The 26,114-nt window shown below is 41.6% G+C and overlaps 1 protein-coding gene across 2 annotated transcripts in view; it reads left to right on the forward strand.

Annotated features, from left to right (window-relative positions):
* Positions 1–1,164: 1,164 nt before the first annotated feature.
* carmil3 (capping protein regulator and myosin 1 linker 3) overlaps positions 1,165–26,114 on the forward strand; it is a 126,168-nt gene continuing 101,218 nt past the window's right edge. For both annotated transcript variants that reach the window (XM_023965176.2, XM_078935509.1), the window contains exons 1-2: positions 1,165–1,495; positions 7,763–7,857. In XM_023965176.2, coding sequence (XP_023820944.1) covers positions 1,438–1,495; positions 7,763–7,857 — 153 coding nt within the window. In that variant the 5' untranslated portion in view covers positions 1,165–1,437. The remainder of the gene's footprint in view (positions 1,496–7,762; positions 7,858–26,114) is intronic.

Consider the following 26,114-nt stretch of genomic DNA (forward strand, 5'->3'; position numbering starts at 1 on the left):
CTTCAACCCAATAGATCACCTTTGGAATGTGGTGGCTGGTGACTTTCCTTGCTGGAAACACTGTATGGAATACATTTTGTCGAGTTTTTTATTTATTTATTGATCAGTCAAAACTTGATTGTGGACTTTTGGGTCACTGTGTCACACCTCCTCCTTTACAGGAAACATCCATCCATCTGTTTCATGCTAATACACCCTTTCCAAAAAATTACAATATCCCGGAAAAGTGTATCCGTTTCCGTAGTTCCATTCGATAAATGTCACTTTCATGGAATATAGATTCAGGGCCCATTGTTGAATTGATTTCACATATTTGTTAATTTTTACACAAATTGGGATTCTGGCTCATGTAATTCACAAAAATAGTATTTTGTCAATTTGTTTCTTTATTTTCATGTAATGCCCTGTAATGTGTTATGTAACAGAAAAAGTTCTTTAAATAAAGTTACATTTGAATTTGTTTTTGCTGAAATAGTCATTTTATGAGTGAGTTAGTGAACTCTACAGTAGAAAAAAATAGTTTCAGTTTTTCATACTTGTTTTGATTCTTGCTTCTTTATTTGTAAAGATTCAGAGTTTTTTTTTAAATAAATAATAATAAAAACAAACTATTGACTTGTTAGGTGTGTTTCCTCCATAAGAGGTCGCCCTGTTACCATTGTTACCATCTTCCGTGATAGATTTTGAAGGCTGATTCAGTTTTTTGCATCTCCTTGTTGAAAATACACTAAATCATTTTGAATCTATTGAGGTCAAAATTATTAAACCTATACTTTCATTTTTTTGTATGATTTTATGTATTTAATAAGTTAAAATACCAGACAACTGTAATTAAAAGATCTCTGATTTAAAAAAAGAATTTTCCCCTTCTTTGAAAGATCAAAAACTCATCACTAAGTCAGATTTTTTTTAAGTTATCATCAATTAAATGATTAATTATTGCTTGTTACTGTCAAGATGACAGAAAAAAACCCTCAGTTGCTCCCAGGTAAACATTGTTGGGCTTAATTATTTCTTCAACCCCAAATGTGCTGATAGGCTACATCATAGTTTGGATCCATATTCAGGAGATAATTCTTTTTTTTTTTTTTTAACCAAATTCCCATTAATAAAAACATGTTAAAACATTTACTTAAAAAAAAAGAACTAGAGTGATCCTCCTATCACTCCGGCTGGCTCCCTCTCCCCCCGCCCTCCCTCCCTCTGCCTGTGCGCTCTGGTCGGACGCGCACGTTGGATTTCGCCAGTGCGCACCACGGCGTCGCTCCACGCCACACCGCGCCGACGGCTGCTCTGCTGCTCCGCCTGTGGGAGCTTCAGGGGCGGGCTTTGGGACACCTGAAGGCTCGGAAGTGACTGGCATCGTGTTGAGGGGATATTGAACAAAAAAATTATAATAAGAGCGGAGAATCGGAAGGAGCAGCGGGGGAGCGCGCCATGGCCGCAAAAGAGAGCGCAACTGCGGGATTCGTCAGCGTCAGCAAGGAAATCACAGGTGATTCTGAGACTTTTTTTTTTTTTTTTTTTTTTTGGGAGGGGAAGTGATGGAAAGTCTTCCATTAAAATCCAGCAGATGTGGTGCAAATAAATGTGTCTAAAAGGCTCTTAGAAATAAGAGTTGAGCAAGAAATGAATGTTTCCAATATATCGGAGCAGAAATGTTAACTTTTGGACAGATTGCCAAAGTTATGTGCACGTGCAGGAGCTGCCAAGCTCCCTTTTTAGAGCGTTTTTTTTTATTCATTTATTTTTTAACGTAAAACCCAACACTAAATTATGGCCTGATCTCCTGGAGAGTTTGGGAGATGCCCGGCTCTCACGGTTAATTATCCTGATGTGGAGATAAGCCCTGCTTTTGACCAGCTCAACCATGTCAAGCCACCTTCTGTTTGGTCTGTTGATGAGACACCAGGTGGTGTTGGGCTCATTAACACACCTGCCATGAAGGAGAAGGCCGGGTGAGGACCTCATCTTCACCAAACCTCCTCCTTCTCCTCCCGAACCAACAAGGGGCGCCTATAAGGCTAAAAGGTTTAAGTGATTTGAGTCTGCTTAACGTCAATAACTCCACGTTTGTCTGATGCTTTCCTCCTTCGAGCCGCCTCGCCGGTGACAGCCGGCCTGTTTCTCAGATGGACTTTGTTTGGGAGACGGTGACACAATGGTGTCATGACACAGCATGACTTGTGTCTCTGTCTGAAAGCGCCTTCCCACTGAAATGTGAACATCGCAGCTTGTGGGCAGAAGTGTCTGTTTGCAGTCTGAGCGTAAAAGCAGACTTCATGTGTTATTGTTGTGGAGACGATGTATATAAAGAGCTCTCATGTTCTCGCAGGGTCACCATGATGCTTGTTATTTTCAGATGGGTTTTGCTACTAAAAATAGTCAAAATATCAGTCCCTTAGCGTGAAGGTGTGTCTATTTAGCTGAATACTCATCAAAGACCGATGATGATGGGGATTGAATAGAATTTGGAAGTATTCATTCTGATTTCCAGCCGTTTTCAACCCGTCTAGTGTTTGTGAAACATTCCAAGGAAGGAGTTCAAGGCAAAAGCTGTCCTTTTGATTTTGATTGAAATTGTTGGGCTTCGTCCAGAATGGTGTCACCCGCTGACTCCTGCTGGTGTCCCAAATCCATGTCTCTGCTGTACACGCTCTGTTGGAAGAAGACTGCGAAAAGTGAAATGGACTAAAACAGGGGCCTTAGAGGGCCGGCCACCTTCCGTTTATTTCCCCAGAAATTCTGCCTTTATCTGCTGCTGATTAGCTGGATCAGGTGTGTTTAGCCAATAAGGAGCTTCAGTGGCAGGTTGGTTGGAAAACATGTAGGACAACGGCCATCGAGGCCTGGATTCTGACACCCCTGGAGACTTATTTGATCTAAATAGGTAAGACCTCGCAGGATTTAGAATTTGCATAAATTTGACCACTTGGTCTGTTGTTGTGAAGCTACATACACAGCAGGCATGGGGCTGCTTCTTCTCTTTTTTTTTTTTTTTACTTGCGCATGTCCACCACCTACAGTTTGAAGAGGCTTGGTGTGAAATGTCACAGCGGTGCAAATGTTGTTCAAGGCTTTTTCTTTCACAGCTCAATTACAATATATTGAAGACTTGGTGTCATAATTCTGGCTGGACAAAAACCCCAGTTATTATTAATTTGTCTTCCAATTTTCAAACAGTTTGCACTTCTGTGAAATGAAAAGGGACCCAATCCATACATCGCTACCAAATCTGAGTGTCTGGTTTGAACAGGCTTAACTTTCAAAGCGTGTTTTCGTATGTAGAGCCCAAAAACGGTTGTAGAAACTCGAGTAGCTCGTGAATGCGACTACTTTGAGCCAGAATTGCACATTTACACAGACTTTTCATTAAAATTGGTCCACGGACACCCGTTGCAAAGGGTAAAATTGGCTTAAAAGCTTAGATGAAACACCAGCAGACATTTAGATTTCAAAAATTGCTCCTTTATATCACCACTATAGCAAACAAGATTTAGTCCACTAGTGTGCTATGCCAAAAAAAGCACACACAGCTGAAAAATGCTTCCTACAAACTTTTCTGTCTTAGTACGCCGCACGCGCGGCACTGCTGTGACATCATCCTAAAACCTACCTTGTAGTTCCTTAACAGAATTATCTTTAAATAAAATTCAATAATCACAACGATGAGACACAGCAACTCACAACAAAATGTGAGGGGAATATTCACCTGATAACATCAAAACAACTTTTACTGTGACAAACATTGCTTCTTACTCTGTTTCCCGGCAATCTATAAGTCATAAACACTTAGCAGCCTACTGACGGCTCCTCATCACTGCAGTCGTTGGCATCCTCTGAGTTCAAGCACACACGGCACGTCTCCTTAGTGGCTAACCGCCTTGCAGCACGCTTCCAGCGTACCAAAGTAACAAGTAAAACTGATAATCCAAATATAAAGTTTTAAAAAGTCAACGGTCCTGATGAGAATTGTAAAGCGCAGCACGTCTGTCATTATCTTGTTGTTTTCACCTGCATTCGTATTTCCTTACCAATGACTGACGAGATCTTTAGACACATTGTTTTATTTCCAAGCTTTGGTCCGTAACTGAACTGTCCGCTTGATGCCAGACTGAATACAGACCAAATGCAAGGTTCGGGTCAATCAGGAACAAAGGATTTTTCCAGTCTGAAAGCCACCTTAAGTTCAAAATGAAGCTGTTTGGTTGGAGTCAAGCCCAGTTCACCCCATTAAGACTTGAAAAGAGGAGCAAGAAATGGGACAATAAATCTATTTTACTCCTAAGGTTACGAATGTTATTGCATTGTAGAGCTGCACGATATGAGGAAAACTCGCCATATGCGATATTAGTGATCAATATTGCCATGACGATATAACTTGCGGTATATGAACAAATGGCAAAAACAACCAAAAACATAATTTCCATCTCACTGAAACAGTTTAAAAATTATACTCTAAATGACCGTCGTCTATAGAGGAGGCAAACATCAAACATAAAAGGGCTCAATCCGAATGGTCGCATGCATTAATGGATTTGATTCATTAAATACTTCAAGCTGTCATCAGATTGTTTTAGCACATTTAAGGTAACCATTTATTGCAATTTTCGCCATCTTTTGCGATATGCATATTGCCCTGCTTTATCTTGCGATAAATGTGCGATAAATTGTGCAGACCTGTTGGATTGTAAATAAAATAAAAGTTGTATTTTTCGAAAAATGAAGCTGAAAAAGAACAGAGTATGATTTTTCTTTTTTTCTTTTTTCGTGTCTCATTATGAATACAGACAGAATTTATTACACTTCCTAAAGTGAACACTACACCACTAAGGGTATAAAAGGGTGAACAAGAGCCAGATTGACATGAAACGAAAGCAGTAATAATGATATTGGCTGACTTTCAATTTTTTTTTTTCTCTGGAATAAAAAAGTTTTTGCATGAGTCCATGAGAGAAATAATGTCTTTAAGAACATCTAGAAGTTTCCCTTTTGGTAGCACTTCATTTGACTGTACATCTTCTATATACCTCTATCTCTTAAATGGCCTATACCGTGCTATTCTTAAGCTTTTTATAGTAAACTACATCCATGTAAATATCTGACCTTTAAATATTAGTTGTTTTTTTTTCCAACCCAGAAGTAAGACGACTTGATCTCTGAGGCCCCGCCTTTCACTCCTTGTGGGTGCCGCCCATTTAATGTCATCATCCTAGAACTGGCCTCTGCAGTGCGTCTGCATTCCGCCCACAAAATCAAACATCCTCCGTACTTTTGAAAAGATGGTTATGCATATTGTGCATATAAAATGAAAGTGTTGAGCCGATTATGCTATCTCTGTGGTGAAAGCGGGCGTGTGTGTTAGCCTGGGGGTGGTGCTGGCAGCTCAGACTCTTCCTGGAAGGGCGCTTTTCTCTACGTCGTCTCGTGAGAATCCGCTTGTTTTCGTGCGTTAGAAGGTGCTGGTGCTCAGAACACAGGTTTTTAGAGGAACGCTCAGAAATGCGTGAAGTGATCCAAAAAAATAGCTTTGGGGTTATTTTCTGTGAGGAATGAACATTATAATACACGGAAACGCTTTAAAAACTAGATGTTGCATGGTATAGGCCCGTTAATCTCAAATGGAGACGCTCCCAAATATTCAGATATTGGAATATGCTCAAAACGTATGATCGGGATTCCCCTTTAGTAGGAAAACTGGAAAATGCCTATTAAGCTACGGTCACACCACCCTCTGTTACGCGTGTTCGAGTGAACATTTATAATAAAATGTGTGTGGATGCGGGTTCAAAACCCTCGTGTTAATGTGTAGCTACGCAAGTTTCTATGACAGTTTATGAGCTTTACATCCAAAATGCGCAAACATGAACGTGCGTTGAAAGTTAAAGTTGCTTGAATTATGACACACCCCTCTTTAATTTAGAGATAGCAAGAATGTCACGAACGATGGATCTAGATTGACTTTTAGAAAATGGAAAGTTTGTTTTATAAAATTTTGCTTTCAAACTGTAGATTCTGATTTAATTTGTGGCGGTTCCATTGACATTATATGCATATGTTGTCGCATTGTATGAGATCATGCGTTCATTTCCTTTTTTATTTCTAATTTCAGTTCTGTTGTTTTCTGTTGTTTTAACGCACGCAGAACTGCAGCAACTATAGAGGAATAAAGTTGATGAGCCACACAATGAAGCTGTGGGAAAGAGTAGTGGAAGCCAGGCTTAGGAAGAAGGTGGAGATTTGTGAGCAGCAGTATGGTTTCATGCCCCGTAAGAGCACCACTGATGCCATTTTTGCTTTGAGAATGTTGATGGAAAAGTACAGAGAAGGTCAGAAGGAGCTGCATTGTGTGTTCGTAGATTTAGAGAAGGCGTATGACAGGGTGCCGAGGGAGGAGCTGTGGTACTGTATGAGGTCGTCTGGAGTGGCAGAAAAGTATGTCAGAGTAGTTCAGGACATGTATGAGAGAAGTATGACGGTGGTGAGATGTGCTGTAGGTCAGACAGAGGAGTTCAAGGTGGAGGTGGGACTACACCAAGGATCAGCTTTGAGTCCTTTTTTGTTTGCTATGCTGATGGACAGGCTGACAGACGAGGTAAGACAGGAATCTCCCTGGACAATGATGTTTGCGGATGACATTGTAATTTGCAGTGAGAGTAGAGAGCAGGTGGAGGAACAGCTAGAGAGGTGGAGGTTTGCTCTGGAAAGAAGAGGTATGAAGGTCAGTCGTAGTAAGACAGAATACATGTGTCTGAACGAGAGGGATCAAGGTAGAAGCGTTAGGTTACAGGGGACTGAGGTGAAGAAGGTGCAGGAGTTTAAGTACTTGGGGTCAACAGTTCAGTGTGATGGGGATTGTGGAAAAGAGGTGAAGAGGCGAGTGCAGGCAGGTTGGAGCGGTTGGAGGAAAGTGTCAGGAGTGTTGTGTGACAGAAGAGTGCCAGCAAGACTCAAAGGAAAGGTGTACAAGACAGTGGTGAGACCAGCTCTGCTCTATGGGTTAGAGACGGTAGCAGTGAGACAGAGACAAGAGGCTGAGATGGAGGTAGCGGAGATGAAGATGTTGAGGTTCTCCTTAGGAGTGACCAGGTTAGACAGGATAAGGAACGAGTACATCAGAGGGACGGCTCATGTTGCCTGTGTCAGCGACAAAGTCAGAGAAGCCAGACTGAGATGGTTTGGACATGTTCAGAGGAGGGATAGTGGATATATTGGTAGAAGGATGTTGGAGATGGAGCTGCCTGGCAGGAGGGCAAGAGGACGGCCAAAGAGGAGATACATGGATGTCTTAACAGAGGACATGAAGTTGGCTAATGTTAGGGTAGAAGATGTCCATGATAGAGTGAGGTGGAAAAGGATGATTCGCTGTGGCGACCCCTGATGGGAAAAGCCGAAAGAGAAAGAAGAAGATATGTTGTTTTAATAAAAAAGCTGGTTCTCTTTTTAATGAGTTACAAGGTGAATTGTTGTTCTCTTCAATACAAATAAGTGAGCTAATGGAAGGAGCTCAGGAAGAGAGAAATTAGATGCCTTGTAAAACAGCCTATTGACATTTGCATCACCTAATCTTCTGAGTTTATGCACCAAACTGAAGAAAGAAGATGGATTTCCCATTTTGTGTCTTCGTGTTTATTTGGGTTTTTCCCCTCTCATTTGTTGGGGGCCTGAATCCTTTGATGAATGATTTTTCGTCCGAGGGCTGATGGGTTTCTTCTGAGTTTCCTGAAAGTGATTAACCATGCCGTCTGTTCTTCCTTACCAGAGAGCATCCGGAAGGTTCTGGATAAGCAGGCCGTAAAGTTTGTGCGTGCCATCAAGCAGGAGACCAGGAGTGGCAAATCAGAGGATCGAATTCTGGTAAGAGGCCTCAACCCCCACCCCACCTTCTCTCTGACTGTCACGCCACATCAGCCAGTGCGAGCGACATTGCGTTTGAGGTTTTAAGAAGGAAGCGATTCTGGCTTGTTAGGCCTTGAGGGAACTAAATTGAAATAGTCACAGATTACACTCACAACAGACGCGTTGTAAATCAGGCTTAGGACAGTCGCTGTCCAAGCAGACCGAAAGTCGACACCACGCCGCGGCCCACTGAGTCCATCCTCGCAGTTTATTAGATGTGGCAGGATGGCCTTAATGCCATAGGCAACAACAGCGGGCCGTGTTGGTGTGTAAAGCCTTAGCGCTGCGGACTTATAGGGCATTTATTTTCTTGTAGAAGTACAAGAACAAGTGTGTGTGTGTGGGGGGGGGGGGGCATGAGCCAAGGCCACCACTGTTATTGAGAGATCGTCAATTAGTCAGCCGCATTAGTGGCCAATCAGTGCCTCTGAAGGCATCGCTAGCACCTCCCCCCTCAAAGTATATGAGTATCGTTAAACATGCTCCCCTTCCTACTGTCTCTCCTCCTTTCTTCTATCCACCTGCCCCCTTACCCACCCATCTATTTTTGTCATCTCTCCTTTGTTTCCATTCCCTCCCCTCCCTTCTTATCTGTCCATCTCGATTATCCTCCTTGCCGTCATCACCCCCACCCCCCACCCCCCATCCACCATTGCGCCGGTCGCCTCTCACTTTCATTGCTGCTCCCCCTTCATGCCCTTCTCCTCTTCCCTCCATTCTCACTCAGACCTTTTAAAAGGGGGCATTGAAGTCCTCTTTCCATCACAAGCAATTCAATTAGGTCTTCGCCGTACGAGAATGTTTTTTACTTTTTAAATGGGCCTTGGCTGCTTCTGCTAGAACTGCTCTAGAACCTTTCAGGGGAATGGGAGGTGGTGGGGGTGGATAGAGATATATTTGTGTTCAGTCTGGTTCATTGTCAAGGTCTTCCCCTTCTAAAGGTGATCTTTTCACTCTAAAGCAATGGACAGACCGGGCATTTGTCCGAGAACACGTGTTTAGCAACCATGGTGTTCACACTGGACAAGCAAGGAGGGGCTTCAAGGAGCAGTGTCAGACTGTTTTTTTTTTTTTCATGTAACCAACAAGGTTAGGAGTTGGTTTATTCACAGTAATGTTTGTTTTAGAGGTAGCTTTACAAAAAAGGTTGGGTGTTTTCTAATTATGCTAACATGGCTAACATGTAGATGTGTCGGATTGTGTGGTTTATTTTATTTTTTTTACTTACAAGGTGGGAGTTGGTGTATTCACAGTAATGATTGTTTTAGTGGGATCAGTCAGCTTTTTACGTGTATTGTAAATACATGGCTAATGTGTAGCTGTTTTTTAAGTGGTTCTAACAGGGTTGGGAGCCAGCGTAGTCACAGTGAGGTTTGTTTTAGCGGTATCAGTCAGATTTTTTACGTGTTACAAACAAGGTTGTGTGTTTTTATAAATACATTGCGTGCTGCTGGTTTTTTTTTTAAAGTATTTCTTGATAGGTTGGAAGCTAGCGTAGTCACAATAAGGTTTGTTTAAGCGGTACCAGTCTGTTATAGTTGTTTTATTATGAATATGCTAATGTGCCTAACAGGTAGCGTGTAACAAACAAGCTCTAGAATCACTTGTGAACGCAGTTGATAGTCTGAATGACTGACAAACTTATCTCTTGTCTCCCTTAATGCGCCTTAAATATGGACCTTAAATATGGCAAAAGTAAAAAAATAGAGCATTCATTGACTGTGCGCTCTTTAGTGTGGAAAATACAATAAATGGAAAAGGATTTTGGGACAAAACCCTCACTTAGCTAGGCTTTTCTTTAAAAACTTGATCTATTAGGCTACACTGGCAACGTGAGGTACGTAACAGAATGAGCTAAATGCAGATTCTTGAAAGCGCATTTAGCCCGTAGTGTAAGTAGGGGCTTCTTCTTCTATTTTTTTTTTTACTTTTTATTAGTGCATGTCTGCCACCTCCATGATCAATTTTCAAGGCACACCACTCATACGTCACTACCAAATCCAAGTACCTGATTGGTCAAAGTTTGACCTGGTTCAACTTTTAAGACAGATTTGGTTGTATGTAGAGCCCAAAAAGGGTGGTTAAAAATGTGCGTAGCTATGCGTGAATGCAAGAGTTTTGAACGCGGAAGTTTGAGACACGTGTTTATTTAGACTTTTCGTTGTAAGCTGTTGCTTGAACACGCGCTGCCGAGGGCGACGTGAACATGGCTCAAGGAGTGCATTTGTGTGAATAGGGATTGGATGGTTTTCTCCATAGATTTCAGGAGAAAGTCTTGGGGATACAAAATGTACTGCTAAAAAATGACAAACACTTTAAAAAAAAAGTTGGAAAATCAGAAGTTTTCCATGTTGTACAAAAGAACCTCTACTAAATAATTTCTTAAAAAGCTGCCTTTACCTTTTATCCTTCTGATATTCTCCCCTTAAAATGATTGGACAGGTCATATCTGAGCAGGAGAGCATCTTTGATCAGAAGTTTGTCGCATAAAAGGCTTTTCCTTTGAAGAATCGCACATCAAGTTTATATTTAGCCTTGAGTCCTTGATCTAAAATTTCTCTTTTCTTTTTCTTGTTGCCCTCTTTTTTTCCCCTGTGGAGTCTGCTGATACCCAACTGTCTTTGTGTGTTGACTGTACCACCCATCACACTGCAACACGCACGCACACACGCACCCAGGCTTGCAGGGCTGCCTCCCCCCACCACCCAACTCCACCAGACACTGGGAGGGCTCTGCATGACATCCAAACAGCACCCAGGGCGATGTGTGGTGGAGCATCATCAAACACACCCTTGCAAACCCAGACGCCAGCGTGCGGTTTGGCATGAAGGAGGTGGATGTGTGTGCATCCACGTGTGCGCACACTCTTGCAGCCATTATTAACCCCCCCCCCCCGCCCATCATATGAAGATTAGAGGCAACTTGAAAAACAAAGCATCTTCAAAGGCTGAGAGATGGAGACAGATGCGTTAGGAGGAAGTGGGAGAAAAAGAGGGGAGGGCGCATCCCACCAGAGGAAAGAGAATTGAAGAATGGGGTGAAAGGACGGCGGCAGAAGCAACTCTCTGATGGTTTGTGACGCCCCAGTTGCCGATTGGAGTTTTCCGCCGCTTATTTATCTTGATTGGTGGCTGCGTTTTATTCTCCACTGACTCCGCTCGTACCAATAATGGGCCTATTACTGGCTGTGAGTGCCACTATTTGACAGTCCCGGACACAGTCGGATGCTTATTCGCATTCAAGTTCCGCGTGAAATCCTTGCTTATGAGACTGCAGCAGAACCGCGATCAACTTAGTGCTGTGGCATTTACAAATTCGTTCACATACTTGGGAGGCTGGTGCAGATGTGTTTACAGCCGAGCTGTAATATACAACGCTCTATAGAGGGGGCACACATATGTGCACCCGGGTGGATTTATGGTCTCCGATTGTTTTTAAAGTCCCTGTTTTGTGTGTAAATCTTTTTTACAAGCAAAAGCAATTTGCAGTTGTGCACAGCTGACCTGAAGAAACTGATGCAACAATGTATTGATCATGAAAATGTGGACTTTGTTTTTATTTATTTTTTAGTATCCATCCGTCACTTCAGTTAAGGGTCGGCTGCCATGGTGTCCAAAAAATGGTCACTCTGACTCCTAAATATAAATTCAAACCCTTGATAGAAACAGTTGCTGCTGAATAATGAGTTTTGTTCTGGGAAATGCTTAAAATGTACAGATGTTTTTCTACGTTTGAATTAAGTAAAGTTAGGGAAAACAAACCAGTGGCTGAGTTAAACATTTGATGGAGGGGGGCAGAGGACTTATAAGGTGGCAAAGTGAAAGGCTATTACAAATGAAAGGATTAAATATATGTATAGGTAAAAAAAAATACCTAAGAAGTACATAAAAAAAATAGATAAAGCATGTAAATTGAATGGCTCAAGATTTCATTAAAAATAGGACCTATTGTTTGTGTTGTTTTTTGCTATTCTTAAAGAAGCTTTCATTGATTTCTTAATCTTTTTCAACAACATATTGACTTAAAAAATGGGTGGTAAGTGGACGGGGGCAAGGTTTGCTGCCCCCTGTAGGTCCACCTCTGAAGCAAACCCAACTTGTTGTTTTTTTACAGTGTAAAATAGCTTAATCAAAGATTCCAATATAGAATTTGACAAAAGATGCTTCATTTAAAAAAAAAACTAGCCTACTTTAAAGGACACTACCAGTAATTAAAAAATAGGGCTAATTTAAACAAGAATGTTTGAAGGTTGCAGATATCAGATATTTATCTTTATCAAGTATTTAAATATGAATTATAAACAATTGTAAATACTTGTTAATTTAGGTTATCATATTTTCCGTAAGTGCTGAGCAGTATGACTGAAACAAAAAGGGCAAAGACATAATAAATTAATACAATAAAAAGACAGCATATAAAAAAAGAGTCGTAAAAGCAACCGACTAATAAAAGCTACAAGGTTATAAAAGCAATAAAAACATGGAGAGTAAAAGGAAGTTAATTCAGAAAAATGTGGAGCTCAATTGTGCCTAAAGACTTTAGACTTGAAACTTGAAGAAGTCGGGGCAGCTCAGATGTTGAGAGGTACATGGTTCCAAAATTTGGGGGGGACTACTGAAAAACTGTTAACTCTGAATTTGCGTTTGGAACGGAGCGGATAACAATAAATACGGAGGAGCCAAAACATTGAAAGGGTTCATCTTAAAGTGGATCTTAAAGTGAATTTGAAGCCAGTAGAGGGGCAGTGCGTATAGGGTATAGGATGGATGATAAATACTTCAAGCTGCCATAAGATTGTTTTAGCACATTTATCACATCACAGTTTTCGCCGTCTTTTGCGAAATTCGTATTGCACAGCTGGATATCGCAATAACGATAAATTTGTGATTTATTGTACAGGTCTAGTCTTAGTCATGGGCGTTTATCCAGGCCCATGGAGGGTTGTACACTGGCGCAGCCGCAACTCAAAGGGAGCACAGGTGAATCTTGCCCCTTGAGGCTTCTGCGGTCCCTTTAAGGGAAATTAACAGAAATGGACCATACCATTGTTGTGCGTGTGGTAAGCATTGACTGTATTATATAAGTGGATGAATCGCATGTGACATCATCCATAAAAAAGCGGTTGGGTACCGCTGGCCTACAGCATGCCCGTAGTAAAACATATATTCATGAACATTTTCGCTCTACAGGCTCACCGATCTTAAAATTTGGTGTGGGTCATCAGCATGCGGGTCGGCCCATTGTTCATCAAAAGAAAGCCTGAATCCTCAATTCAGGTCAGTTGGGACTAAGGCTTTAGAGGGGCAGCAGAATTTGGAGTGTTCTGAATGAGATGGAGAAGAAACTGATCTAGAAAATAGTAATATGTACACATGTTACACATACTTTTTTTTGCTGGATGAACTACTTTTTCTTCTACCAGATTTGCACTGTGGTTTCTTTAAATGATTAACTTTACTATTTTCTTTGCCGGAAACGTTGTATTTGTGTTGAAGAACACTAGTATCAAGCTGGAGGGGATTTGGATCCAATGGATTTGTGGCATCGGTTGAGGACTTGTGTGGCTTTGGAAATATCAAAAGGTCATGTAGCTCACAAAGACTGCCTTTTCCTAAACCTTTCCTTTATCTTAAATGGAAATGTTAAGTCAGGGCAAAACATAGGAGTTTCTCTGATGTGGTCTCATGAAAACACAGGAGTGTCTTCATCTTCTTGACTTGATGGTTGATAACCCACATCGCCTTTTGTACGTTCCCAATGGGCTTTTCATCATGATTATGCCTTTTTTTTCTTAGTTAAAATTAAAACAGCTGTATCATTTTTGACATAGATTCTGCAGAGCAGTAGTAGAAATTTGAGGGTGGGACTCTTGGTAAGGCGCAAGCCTGTCCCCTTTTCCCTCACCATTGCTGAGTAGGGAGCTTGGGGCCCTTTCAGCGTATTCTCTACATCACAAATACCATCTTTTTCAAACACCTTTTTTTTTCGTCTGCTCCTACTTCACAATGATTTGATTGAATGAATAATTAGAAATGCAAGAATATGTTAAAAACACTATTTTCATCAGGGAAGGTATTTTAGGGTCACCTCAATAAATCCTCATGCTACCATTTAACAATTTTCTTTTTGCTACATTTCCTACTCTGACATCAACTATTCCGGATTCATCTACATATTTTCTTCTCATAAACTTCCTGCCTGGCAGGTCAAAGTCCCTCCTCTCAACACGTCAATTCAGCTTCCTTCACCCTATTTGTAGAACATCTTATAAAAGCAGACCATCTCATAATTTACCAATCATTACCTTCTGACTATCATATACTACTTTTGCAGTGCAGGTTGATGTTTCCTGAATGTCAGTTTTTTTTCCAGAAATGCTTGAGCTTCTTCTATAAATGACTTGATGCGATGTATTCAGTTATATTTTGTAAAAGATTAAAGCTAAAGAACATCTTGAATCACCGTCCTTGATGGAGCGTTTATTATCATAACTTTTAGTATAGATGTTACTTTTGAACGTGATGCAACAATTAACATTGACAATGTCTTCCCTGCCAACACACATTCCTCCTGATTAAAAGCTGAAAAAATAAGTTGCTTGTGGAAAGCATGGAAAATATATTTACTGAAAAGACACATCTTGTTTTTAGCACGAATTACCATAAATGATTGGAATTGGGAGCAATAAATTCATTTGAAGTAACAATCGGCACGTCTTCGTCTGTAGTTCTTGGTCAGAAGAATGAGGAAAGGAAGTACTTCTCCTAAGTACTGCCCACTCTGTCCACAAGCCCAAGAACGATGGATCAGTGAGGCATCTGCAGGGCTGGATCAAAAGGCACGGCTCTCATTCAGCTATTATACACTCCTACATTCTTTCAGGGCCATGAGATGTGTGTTTGTGAAGAATTGGATAAGACCCGAAACACAAGCAGCAGAAACTGGCTCTTTGGCTACGTTCACACTGCAGGCTGAAAAGACCCAATTCCGATTTATTTTGCCCCTGTGCGAACTTATCTGATCTTTTCATGAAAGTCTAAACGACACAGATCCAATCACTCGAGTATACGTGATCCTGAATCTGATACGTATCCGATCTTTCGAAATGCGACCTCCGTCTGAACGGCCAGGCCACATGTATCCGACCCGTACGTCATCGATACGCTACAAACGTCATCATTCTGCATTGAAGTAGGCGGGAACGAAAACATAAACAAAAACCATGGCAGACGATACTGCTGAGACCAGTCCGTGGAAGGGTAGCGAGGTCACTGATTTGATTAATATTTGGGGTGACAGCTCTGTTCAGGCCAAACTCCAGGGCTCTTATCGCAACCGGGCGGTTTTATAAAAAATTTCCAGAGATATGGCCGAGCGTGGTGTTGAACCTTCTCCGCGATGACTTTTTTTTCCTTTCCAACAGTAGTCAGAAGCGCGGGGGAGACCAGCTTTTACTAATTCAAACAGGTGGCCCTTCCTGACACAACCCTGTATTTTATCCAGACTTGGGACAAGCACAGGGGCCACTTGTGGCTGCATAATTAGGCAGCAGTACAAAGGGTCTTTCCCAAAGACCCACACCGGATGAAACTCATCGCACCCCCTTGGAAACGAACCCCGATTTCCCATGTGCCAGTCCTACACGCAGTCAATTGAGTCATCCAGCCGCTCGTTTACAGTAAAATTAGTCATTAAAAATAGATTATTACCACGGTTTTGTTTTTTTTTGCATTCAGACTTGACGGCCGGGGCTCTTGGGTTCATAGAGATCCAGCAGAAAAAACAAAACAAACATGAACTCGTCTTCCACCCCAAATGTCTTTGATTTCTAGCTTTTGATGGTACAGAAGGCATACATTTTTATAAAAAGACATGACACCTGTGAACATTGTACATGAAATATGAAGAATTTTAGGGACTGAGGAATAAGAGACTTCCTCTTGCATTACTTAATTTAAACCGGTGAAACTGCTCCTTGCTGATGACTCGTGGAAATCTGTGTCAGTGATAGAAGAGGACAAAGGGGTGCAGCAGGCTGCTCACCCTCACGACTGAATCATTCATACTTCCAGCCCTCTCTCGCCGAGGCATAATATGCTCAAATAATAACAGGCATTACAGCAGCATCATGCATATTTTCCCTTTCATGTTGTGATCTTCTGCCAGCTTGTCAGCATGGAGTCAGATTCCCTGCAAGCGTCCGGTGATACCAGCGCGTTTAATTAGAACGAGGCTTTCGTTTTTGGTTATCATGACACGTGGTGGTAGCTTATGGCGGAGAGGCTGTGAAGTGTGACTGCCGACCTTCTCCGTTCCTTTGTGATGGAGAGGGAAAGAAAGAGGGAAGTGTGAAGAACTGCATGCATTGTCAGTGCTGAAGGGCAGCTGTATGGATATCTTCCTTTTTATATTCATTTTTTACAGAAATTGTGATTTGTGTGCTACCATATTTAATCATGTTTATTTTCCGAGCAGGATAAAATAACGATTTAGAACAGAATCGGAAGCTTTTATTGTCATATATACAGCTTTTAAACTGACATAAAAAATGACATTCTAGTGCAACCCGAACAAGATCAGACATACAACAGAAGTACACACATGCAGTTCAAAGTTGACTGAGGTGCAGCAATGATGCGCACCTTGCTTAGGGTGGGTGTAGATGGGTTACAATGTGTAGATACAAGAAAAAAACGACACCATTTAAACACAAAAGCACATATTTACACGACAACACGGTACATGCGACTCGGGGGGTGGGGGTCAAGGATGTATATTTAAAAAAAATATATACATATACAAAAAAAGCTTACAAAAGCTTTTCTGAGTATTTCTTTATTCAAACGAATCAGAAGCAGACAAAAAAATGCCGCAGCTTTGTGGAAAAGTATGTAAATAGAAAGGTGACGGGAAGTGGGGCGGGCTCACTCTGCCCCAACAGTCCCACCCACAATTCAGGGGGCGACTTTCTCATGTCCTAGAAAACGACAAAGGTTTTTTGATTTTGGGTAAAAACCCCATAATCATAAATAAAACACCACTGCAGATGCTTTGATAATAGATCAAAAGATGATCAGAGTGGGACTTTAGATTACCTTTTTTGTTTGTTTTTTTGTTAATAAACTAATTTTATTGGGTTAGGAAGAATGTCAGGCGCTGTCATGACGTCATCCTAAAAGCTACCTTGTCGTTCCTTCACAGAATTCTCTTAAAAACAATTACAATTCTCTGTCCCCTACCCCTTCCCTGGTGGGGGGTGCGGGCCCCTTGGCGATGGCGGCAGTGTCCCTTGGGTGCCGGCTCCCTGGGCCCGGCGGTGCTCTCTCCGCACGGTGGGGGGGTTCATATTACACCTGAGCCGGGGGTGTTCGTGTCCCTGGGGGGTGGGTCCTGGTCCTTGCCCCTGAGCGCTGGGCCCCGCCAAACTTCCAACATGGCCGAGCCTGGTCGGGCCATATTTATAACACCCCTTGTGGGCCACCCTTTTTTCCCCGGGGTTCCCCCCTCCTGGGCGGGGGCGGCGGGCCCTGCCTTGCTCCTCCCTGGACCAACCGTGGGCCGGGCGGGTGGCTGCCTGGAGTGCGGAGCGGGTCTCCCTTGGGGGGTCCTGGCTCGTACCTGGGGTTGGGGCGGGGGGATGCCCGGAACTCCTGGGTTGTGGTGGGGTGCTCGTCTGGGGCTGTGGGCGTCCTTCTCCGGTGGGGCCCTGCGTTGGGCCCTTCCGGCTCGGCGGGGGGGCTGCTTTCCTGGCTGGGCTGGGGCGGCGCTCTCTTTCCCTCCGCGCCTCCCTGCTCTCTGGCTCTGGGGGCCTTGCGGCGGTCCTGCTGGCCCTGGCCTGGGTGGCGGTCTTGGTCGCCCGGGGGGCGGTCGTTCCCTGCCTGTTCCCGTGTGGCGTTGGGGGAATTCCGGCTGCCGCTGCTGCTGTGGCGGGGGTGTGGGGGTGGCTGGGCGCTCCTCCTACTTCTTTTCACATTCCACCATCCATTTTAGAAGAACATAAACACTCACCTGAGCACAGGTGTTAGCTCACTTTGCACTTATAGTTTGCATGATTGAATGAATGAAAGATTTCACAGTAGTTGGTTTAAAGGCATAGGTATGCGTTCGTGAACACTATCTGTTTTGTGTACATGTTGACATGTGAACATTTTTTTGCAGCTAGCAGGTGTGTTGATAATATTTGAGTGTGTGTGAACAGGCCCCGCCCTTTTTGTACTACATTTGAACTGTACCGTAATGATAAACAACCAGTAAACCTGTCTACTCCATGCTGCTTCATGGTCTTACCCCCCCCTCTCACTATCCCCCCCCCTCTGACATCCCTCCCTCTTCTTCCCTTCTTTCCTTTTCCATCCGGTCCAACACCAAAGATTTTCAATCATGGTTGAAATGAATAAAAGTTTGGCCTCAGTTACAAAAGGGGTTTGTTCAGTCATACCTTTGGTTTGTCTGAAGATTAATAACCCCTCTTGTTAAAGTAAAATATGTCCAACACAAGAGGCCCTCAGCTCTCATCTGCCTGCCTAGCTGTTGGACAGGACAAGTTAAAAAAAACAAAACAATGCCATAACACCACAACAATGAGACACTCAAACCCATTGAAATGATGAATGCAAGCTCATTAAAACAATTTTTAACGTGAAACACAAGCTGCGTTTACATGGGCAAAAGTAATCGGAAAGAATGCCTGATCGGAAGGAAAATGTGCCATCTAAACACGCCGTTTGGAATAGTCTGCCCCGATCAGACTCGTTTGGATCAAAATTTCTTTCTGATCGAGATAGGTGGGTTTATGTCGATTGTTGATCCGATTGTTGTGCATGTAAACGGTTCATTCCGATCGTGTGTCACTACTGCTCTGGTTTAACATCATGGATAGACGGTGTGACGCTGTAGAGAAAGCTTTGGAGCTCAAACAGGACCGACCGGGTACTCCGCGCCGGTGTGAAGCCCTCTCTTACACCCCTCCCGAGGGGGGTGTAAGAGGGGGGGGGGCGCTTCGTGACCCGTGACGTCTGGACCCTGCGCGGTCCTGGCTCGTGTGCCGGTGGACAAAGCGAACTGTGTCTCTGAGCAGAGCAGCTGGATTAATAACTGGATTAATAACTCTGTGTTTGAGGGGAGGGAAGGATGCGTTGTTACGTGTGCGTTTTGTTGTTTGTTTGTGTGTGTGACTGCGATCCGTCCCGCCACTCTCGGTTAGCTGCTGTCAGGAGAACCGTGTGTCCGAGCAGAGCTCGGACTTCCAGCGCACACAGCAGCTTTGGGGCGGTGTGCGAACTTTTTAAAGCAAAATGTCGCTCAGTCCTTAGAAACTGTTCAAACAATCACATGGATTTGTATTTCCAGTCGTGTCCCGACAAAATAAAGGCTGATGTTATTCCCACATATTTACGTGCAGCCAAGATGCAGATTGCGGCATATCCCGGATGGATTTTATATTTATCAAACAAGGCTAATGTTGTTAGCTCATGTGTTAGCCTCTCCTGGGAGTTCCGTTCTTCTTCCACAAAAAATAACACTGACCACACAGATGAAAAATGAAACGATGAGCGAACAGGCGCTTCATAATATTCATAACATTAATAAAACACGCTTGGAAGATCGTCTTGTATATTACAGAGCTGCTGCATAAATGTATATGACAGCAAGGTTTGTTTACAACGGGACTCATTTCCTTTTTCCGGTATTTTCAACATTACTGCACATGCCCAAATGATTTATTCCGACTGAAAGTGTGACCATGTGAACGTTTCTTCTAATCGGAAAAAGTTTTTCTGGGCCCATGTGCACGGTTGAATTTTAATCCGAACATTGATCCGATCAAGATATTTTGTCCATGTAACCGCAGCTACAGTTTCCTCAACAATCTATATGTCATAAACACTTCTTAGTAGCTTCTTAGCTGTCTTCTTGCCCTGCAGCATGCCTCCACCAGACTGAAACGGCCAGTAAAAAGTGTTGAGCATGTCGTTGACACTGACGTTCAAATTTGGTCAGTGAAATATTAAGATTGAATCAGTGAGCAAGGATTGCATGACGCAGGACTTCTGTCATTTCTGCATCTACAGTAGTTGCTTTACCGGCCAATGACTGAAGAGATCATCAGTCATGTGGTTTTGTTTTCACGTTTTGGTTCAAATCATAAAATGTCCGAATGAACGGCAGCCGGAATACAGATCAAATACGAGGTTCAGGACTCGATCCGGCCGACTGAAGTGGACTCGTGCGGATCAAATGATTTTCCCGGTCTGACAACATGCACCCTTAATCTTTAAAAGTGACGGGCTGCTGGATAAAAGACAAGGAGGATTTTCATTAGATAATGCAGGTGTGCTGCTAACCAGTTTTTTTGCTCGTTTCATGGTCATGTATCTTCATCCCATTTCAATCTTGGCATTTTATTTTATTTTATTTTTTTTAAGTTTTTCCCTTTTCAGTGTTTATCAGAACAAGGATTCCTAGATTATTCCTAGATTCCTAGATCTTATCTCTAGAGTGCAGGTTTTTCAATTAACAATTATGTCACTACAATAAAATACATTGAAAGCGTTGTTTTTATTTTTCCATTTTTAATTAAAATTCAATTTAAATTGAGGTGATTTCCTTCAGCCAAACCTCAGATTGCCTACCATCACTGTTTTTCAGCATGACATTGGCGACTCCTTTAACAGTCTTTATTTTTGTTTTCCAATCTTTCCTCTTGTGAGCACACTTTTAAAAATCTGCATCTCCTTGTTATCCTTTATATCTCCAGACATTCAGTTGGCATGAAGCAGGTTTAGCTCGACTGTGCGTGTCACATTGGAGTGTTGTGTAAAGTTGGCTTTGTGTGTGTTGTTTGCGTTGCATTAGCACGTCGACCTTAAGCTAAAGTCTCTGCCTTTCGTCCTCGTGTCTTTGTTGGTGTTTTTTAAAATGCCCCTGTGGCCGAGCCAGAAAATGCTGCCAGTGAACAAATCTGGCTCTGATCCTCTGCTTGATCCCTCTGGGGCGTTTGCTGCCTCGCACACACACACACACACACACACACGACACAGAAACACACTTTGATTTGCAGCGTCTCTTTTGAAGACCCAAAGCCTGACAGCTCATGATTAATATTAGCCCCCAGTCCCCCCTCCCTCTTTTTGGCTCAGCCATGTGTTGCACGCAAACACACAATTAGACAAAGTCAAATTAGCTGCTTTTGGGCATGCACAGTACGCGCACTCCGTCTTTGAGTGACACGCTGCTTCCCACCTCTGGCCCTGCTCTGAGGGCCGACTGCTCGACTGACCGACTCTTTGAACAAGAGTTTCTGACGTTGTGCCATGACGGCGAGGGTGCATCTCTAACAATCATCCCAGCGGCTTCACCTCCCAGTCCTCCTCTTCTGCCGCTTCCTCGTCATGTTTTCAGATTCTCACCTGCTGACTTTTTTTTTTTTGGCCTCCCAGATCAAAAGAGATCCATGCACGGAGCAGAAACGTGGGCACTTTAAAGCAGTTTTGATGGATTTCTCAAAGAGGAGTTCTGAGAAGGCCAAAGATTCAGCTTCTGACTGGTGGAACTTGCCTTAAGCTCTGTCTGGCTGTGCTAATTAGCATTAGGAGCTGCATGTTTTTTCTTGTAGCTTGACGGGGGAACACTGCTCTTTAATATTAAACAAAAGGTAGCTCATTTAGCTTCAATGTTGTTTTTCGGGCATCTATACTGGCCAAAGATTAAAAAAAAAAAAAAATCACCAAGTGGTATCGTATTAAAAATGTAAATGGGCTATGTTAAAGAAAAATATTTATTTACTACAGTGGTGTATTATTAAATATATTCACTAAAGTCATACATTTATGAGGAAAAATTGGTAATTTTACGAGAACGAAGTGGTTAAAATATGAGGAAAAAAATTTGTTAAAGTAAAAACAATTGATACAATTATGAGGAAAGTCAGACTTTTACAAAAATAAAATTGTAGAAAGAGTAATTCTACATTTATGAATAATGAGAAACAGTAGATATTTTTTTATGGTGATAAAGTTATATTTTCCTAAATGTAGATAACTTGAGAATTTACGAGATTCAAGTAATACATTTGAGGCTAAAGTCTGATTACTCAGAAAAATCTAAACAACAACAAAAGAAGGACCAATATCGTGTTATCGGGTTTTATATATACAAAGGCTTAACAACCAACTAGCCAATATTTTCAAAAAAGCATGGCTTTTTCTTTGTAACTTTACGAAATTTTTACCCTTGCTTTTTCATACACATTAATTCCCTTGAAGATTACGTTCTTTTTTAAGTTATTTTATCTTAATTATACAACTCTATTCTTGTAAAATTACAATTTTATTCTCATAAATGTACGACTCAATTCTCATAATTTACAACTTTTTTAACCTTTCATTTTAGGGGTTGATTGTTAAAAACTTTGACTTTTTTCCTCATAATTTAACTACTATATTCTCGTAAAATTTCAACTTTTTTCTCATATTTATACGACTTGATTTTTGAAAAATCATAAAAATACAACTTTATTCTGATGAAACTGTCTTTTCTCTCAAATGTATGACTTTATTCTTTAAATTCACAACTTTTTACTCTTATTTTACAGGTTTATTGTTAAGCATAATTATACGACTTTATTCTTGTAAAATTACGACTCTTTTTCTTTACATATAAATTTACGATTTTTTTCTTGTAAACTCACAATTGTTTGCTAACAAAAATACAACTTTATTCTTATAACTTTGTGTGTTTTTATTTTTATTTTGTGGTGGCCCTAATACTATGTTGAAATGTAACGGTATTTATTTTCTTTATTTTTTACATAAGTAGGATAACTAAGTGTCTGATTAGACCTATAGGTCATACGAAAGCAAACTGCCTTAATTTCCGGATTATAAACCGCTACTTTTGTCACACGTTTTCAACCCTGCGGCTTATTCAAGGATGCGGCTAATTTATGCATTTTTTTTAACGGCCACTTGGGGCGTGATACAAAGAGGATGCAAGTTTCATGGAACTTCCCCCTCACAAAGAGATAATCTTGGGAAATTCGAGAGGGCTAGTTAATGGCTCAAGCTGTCAGTCATCTGAGCTGTTACTCATATAACTGACAGCAATGGTAAGTGTCCATGAACACCACTTGACTCTGAACAGTCTTATGAGAAGACTATGAGAATGAATTCTCTCATGACTGGCATCAAGCCCATTTATTTTGACATACCCACAAGTCATGGACCTCACTTCTGCTCTTAGACCCCTTAGTCATGGTGCAACAAAAAGAACCATCCATGCTCAGCCTTATTTTGGCTGCATCCCACAATCCCTTGCTGCTATTAGACCCAACGTGCATGTGACCGCCACTACAATATGACGCAGCTTTCAAGTTAAAAGCAATCATTAAAAGCAGTGTGAAAAAATCCACCATCACCAACGACGGAAGAGGACAGCGCAAGCTCAGGTGTGAATTTGCCTCAGAGTGACATTGACAGCTACAACGAAGGAGAGACTGAGAGAGTGTGTGGCCAAGAATGTCTGATGCTATTCCAATCCGACACTGAGGAGGAAGACTTCCATGTTTCAGTGCACACGAGGAAGATGAAGAAAGCTCTGTGACTTTTACGTCCATTCTTTTAAACCAACCCTGTTAGCGCTGTGTTACGGTGTGTCTGTTGTGGAAGAAAACTTCCAGCGCACGCGCAGCTCCGCACTGCGCTAGCCTCTCTGCAGGGGCGCGTACCGCGCAGATAAGTTACTGTTGCTCTTAGTGACATTTACCAGTATGTTTTTTTTAACCAGCCCTGTTACTACCACATTGCTGCCATGTTACTGCAGCGTCACAGGCACTGTTTGGAAAGAAAAGCTCAGGTATATACCTTCTATATACCTTCTTTGTGTATACCTTCTTTTATTACAGTTCTCTTTCACTCTGTATAATAAACATAAACACACACCCCCAACACACTTTCGCTGCCCCTGCTCTCACTCGCTGCACGAGCGCTCTCCCCTCCTTCCGCTGCACGCGCTCCCTCCTTCTTACACACGCGCGCGGTTTTGGCACATTCACATCCTCAATCTACAACACAGTGTGGCGACACAGGGGTTAGCCCCACCTTCAGCCCTTAAGACTCATGGGAAATGGGGAATCACGAGTGTAAAGTTCTTCTCCATGACTGAGATAGCTGTGAACAGAAGTGACGACCATGCTGTCTGGCTGTTTGTTGGTGTGTTCAAATAAATAGGCCATATTACTGGAAAGGAGAATATGCAATCACTATGTGCTTCTGGAGTCGTTCAGAATGTTCCCGACAACATGTTTGAACAATATGTTTAAACGTGGGCACATGCAGTTAATATACAGGTATGGCTTGAATAAAATAGTTTACCCTTTAAAAATGTAAAGGGTGCGGCTTGCTACCATGTGCGCTCTGAAGCCCGGAAATTATTGTAATTGCTTTTATCAGTACAGTTTTTAAAATAAATTGAATTTTATTTTTATTTTGAATACCGGTATAAATTTGCAAGTGTTGCTTTATTTTTTCTTGAATTTTTTGTTAATAATAATGATACTCTTTAAAGGGTCGTTTAAAAAATCAGAAAATGGCTATTCAGTGTTCTGAGCTGCATTACTCCTTTTACTGGATCTTTTTCAAAGCAAAATTGCAATCAACAGGAACTGAATTAAGCTTGTATTACATTTAAATAGTGAATAAAAAGAAAACTTGTCTATCTATTACAATAGTTGCTTTACAGCTCCTTTCAGCTAGCGTTAAAGAAGATATTCACATTAATTGGAATTTTTCTTTTTGCTATTCACATATTTCTGATAAAGTCTTAAACTACTTTGCAGTTGTCACCATGATAACTACATGACGTCAAGAAATTTGGCCTTGAAGCTTTTGAATATATCAGTAGTCTTCATGTAGAAAGATTTTCAAAGCAAATTGAACTTTTTACTTAACATTTACTGTTTCCCTGCAGCGTTTGCATTTTTTTAGACTGTACATTTTTTATGTGATGTAAACATCTTTTGGTGTTTAATGTAGCTAACGTGTAGCGTTGTTGGATTGTGTTTTCTTTCAAGTGTTGTCAACAAGGTTGGGAGTTAGGGTTGTCACAGTAACATTTCTCTTAGTTGTTTTAGGTTGTGTCCGAATTCCTTCACTACTCACTACATAGTGCACTATATAGTGCGTTCGCCATTTCGTAGTGCTGTCCGAATCTACAATTCCAAAATCGAGTGCCCTAGAAATTTCCCAGAAGACTGATAAAAACCAGTGTGCAACGATGCTCACTAGATTGGCAAATATAGCCCACAATGAATTGCGTCTGAAACATGTTTGCCAAAAAAATGAATTTAAATTTATCTTTTTAATAAACCATTAACGTTTTTATTTTCAAAAGACAGTGGACCCATAAATGGTCGTCTCGAAACGCTCATATCAGTGAGATCGTGAAATCGATGACGTCATATTCGCCGTTTAACAAAAAAAAAAAAGTAGAGAGCATGGTGTCCAAAATGCTTTCAAAATCCAGGGCACTACATAGTCCCGGACTATATAGTGTTTTAGTAGTTAGGGGTTAGGTTTGGAAATCGGACACAGCCTTAGTCTGTTCTATGATGTACAAACAATTTTTGGTGTTTTTGTAAGTACGCTAACTCGGCTAATGTGTATTAGTGTTGACCTGTGTTTTTTTTTTTTTTTTTACGCGTTAATAAGGTTAGGAGTTAGCACAGTCACAGTAATGTTGGTCTTAGCGGGATCAGTCTTTTTTTATTTGCAAACATGATTGGGAGTTACAAGTACTGTGAACACGCTAACGTGGATAAAGCTTCTAACGAGTAACATGTCACAAGCAAATTCTAGAATTACTATGAACATAGTTAAAGTCTGACTGACTGATGGACTTATTTATGATTCTTTGTCACTTAAGTAAGGGTTAATGTCCAACGAAATGTGCATTATCACTTTATAACGCACGTTGCGGAAGCCTGAGGTTGCTTCCGCGAAGTGAGTTAAAAAGTTATAATGCATACTTCTAAGGCCATTAACCTGCTTTTACCATGGTCACTTACAAAAGAAATAAATAGTAACCAGTTTTTAAGTCTTTAATTCTTGTCTTTTTCCAATTTGGATCGCTTTTCTCACAAAAAGCGAACTATTTGTTACCAGGTCATTTATAAACGTTGCGTACGCACAAAAGAAGGCGTACGCCACTCCCTACGCAAT

Source organism: Oryzias latipes, chromosome 17, assembly GCF_053564925.1.
Source record: "Oryzias latipes strain Hd-rR chromosome 17, Olatipes_Hd-rR_3.1".
NCBI classification, from domain to species: Eukaryota; Metazoa; Chordata; class Actinopteri; order Beloniformes; family Adrianichthyidae; genus Oryzias; species Oryzias latipes.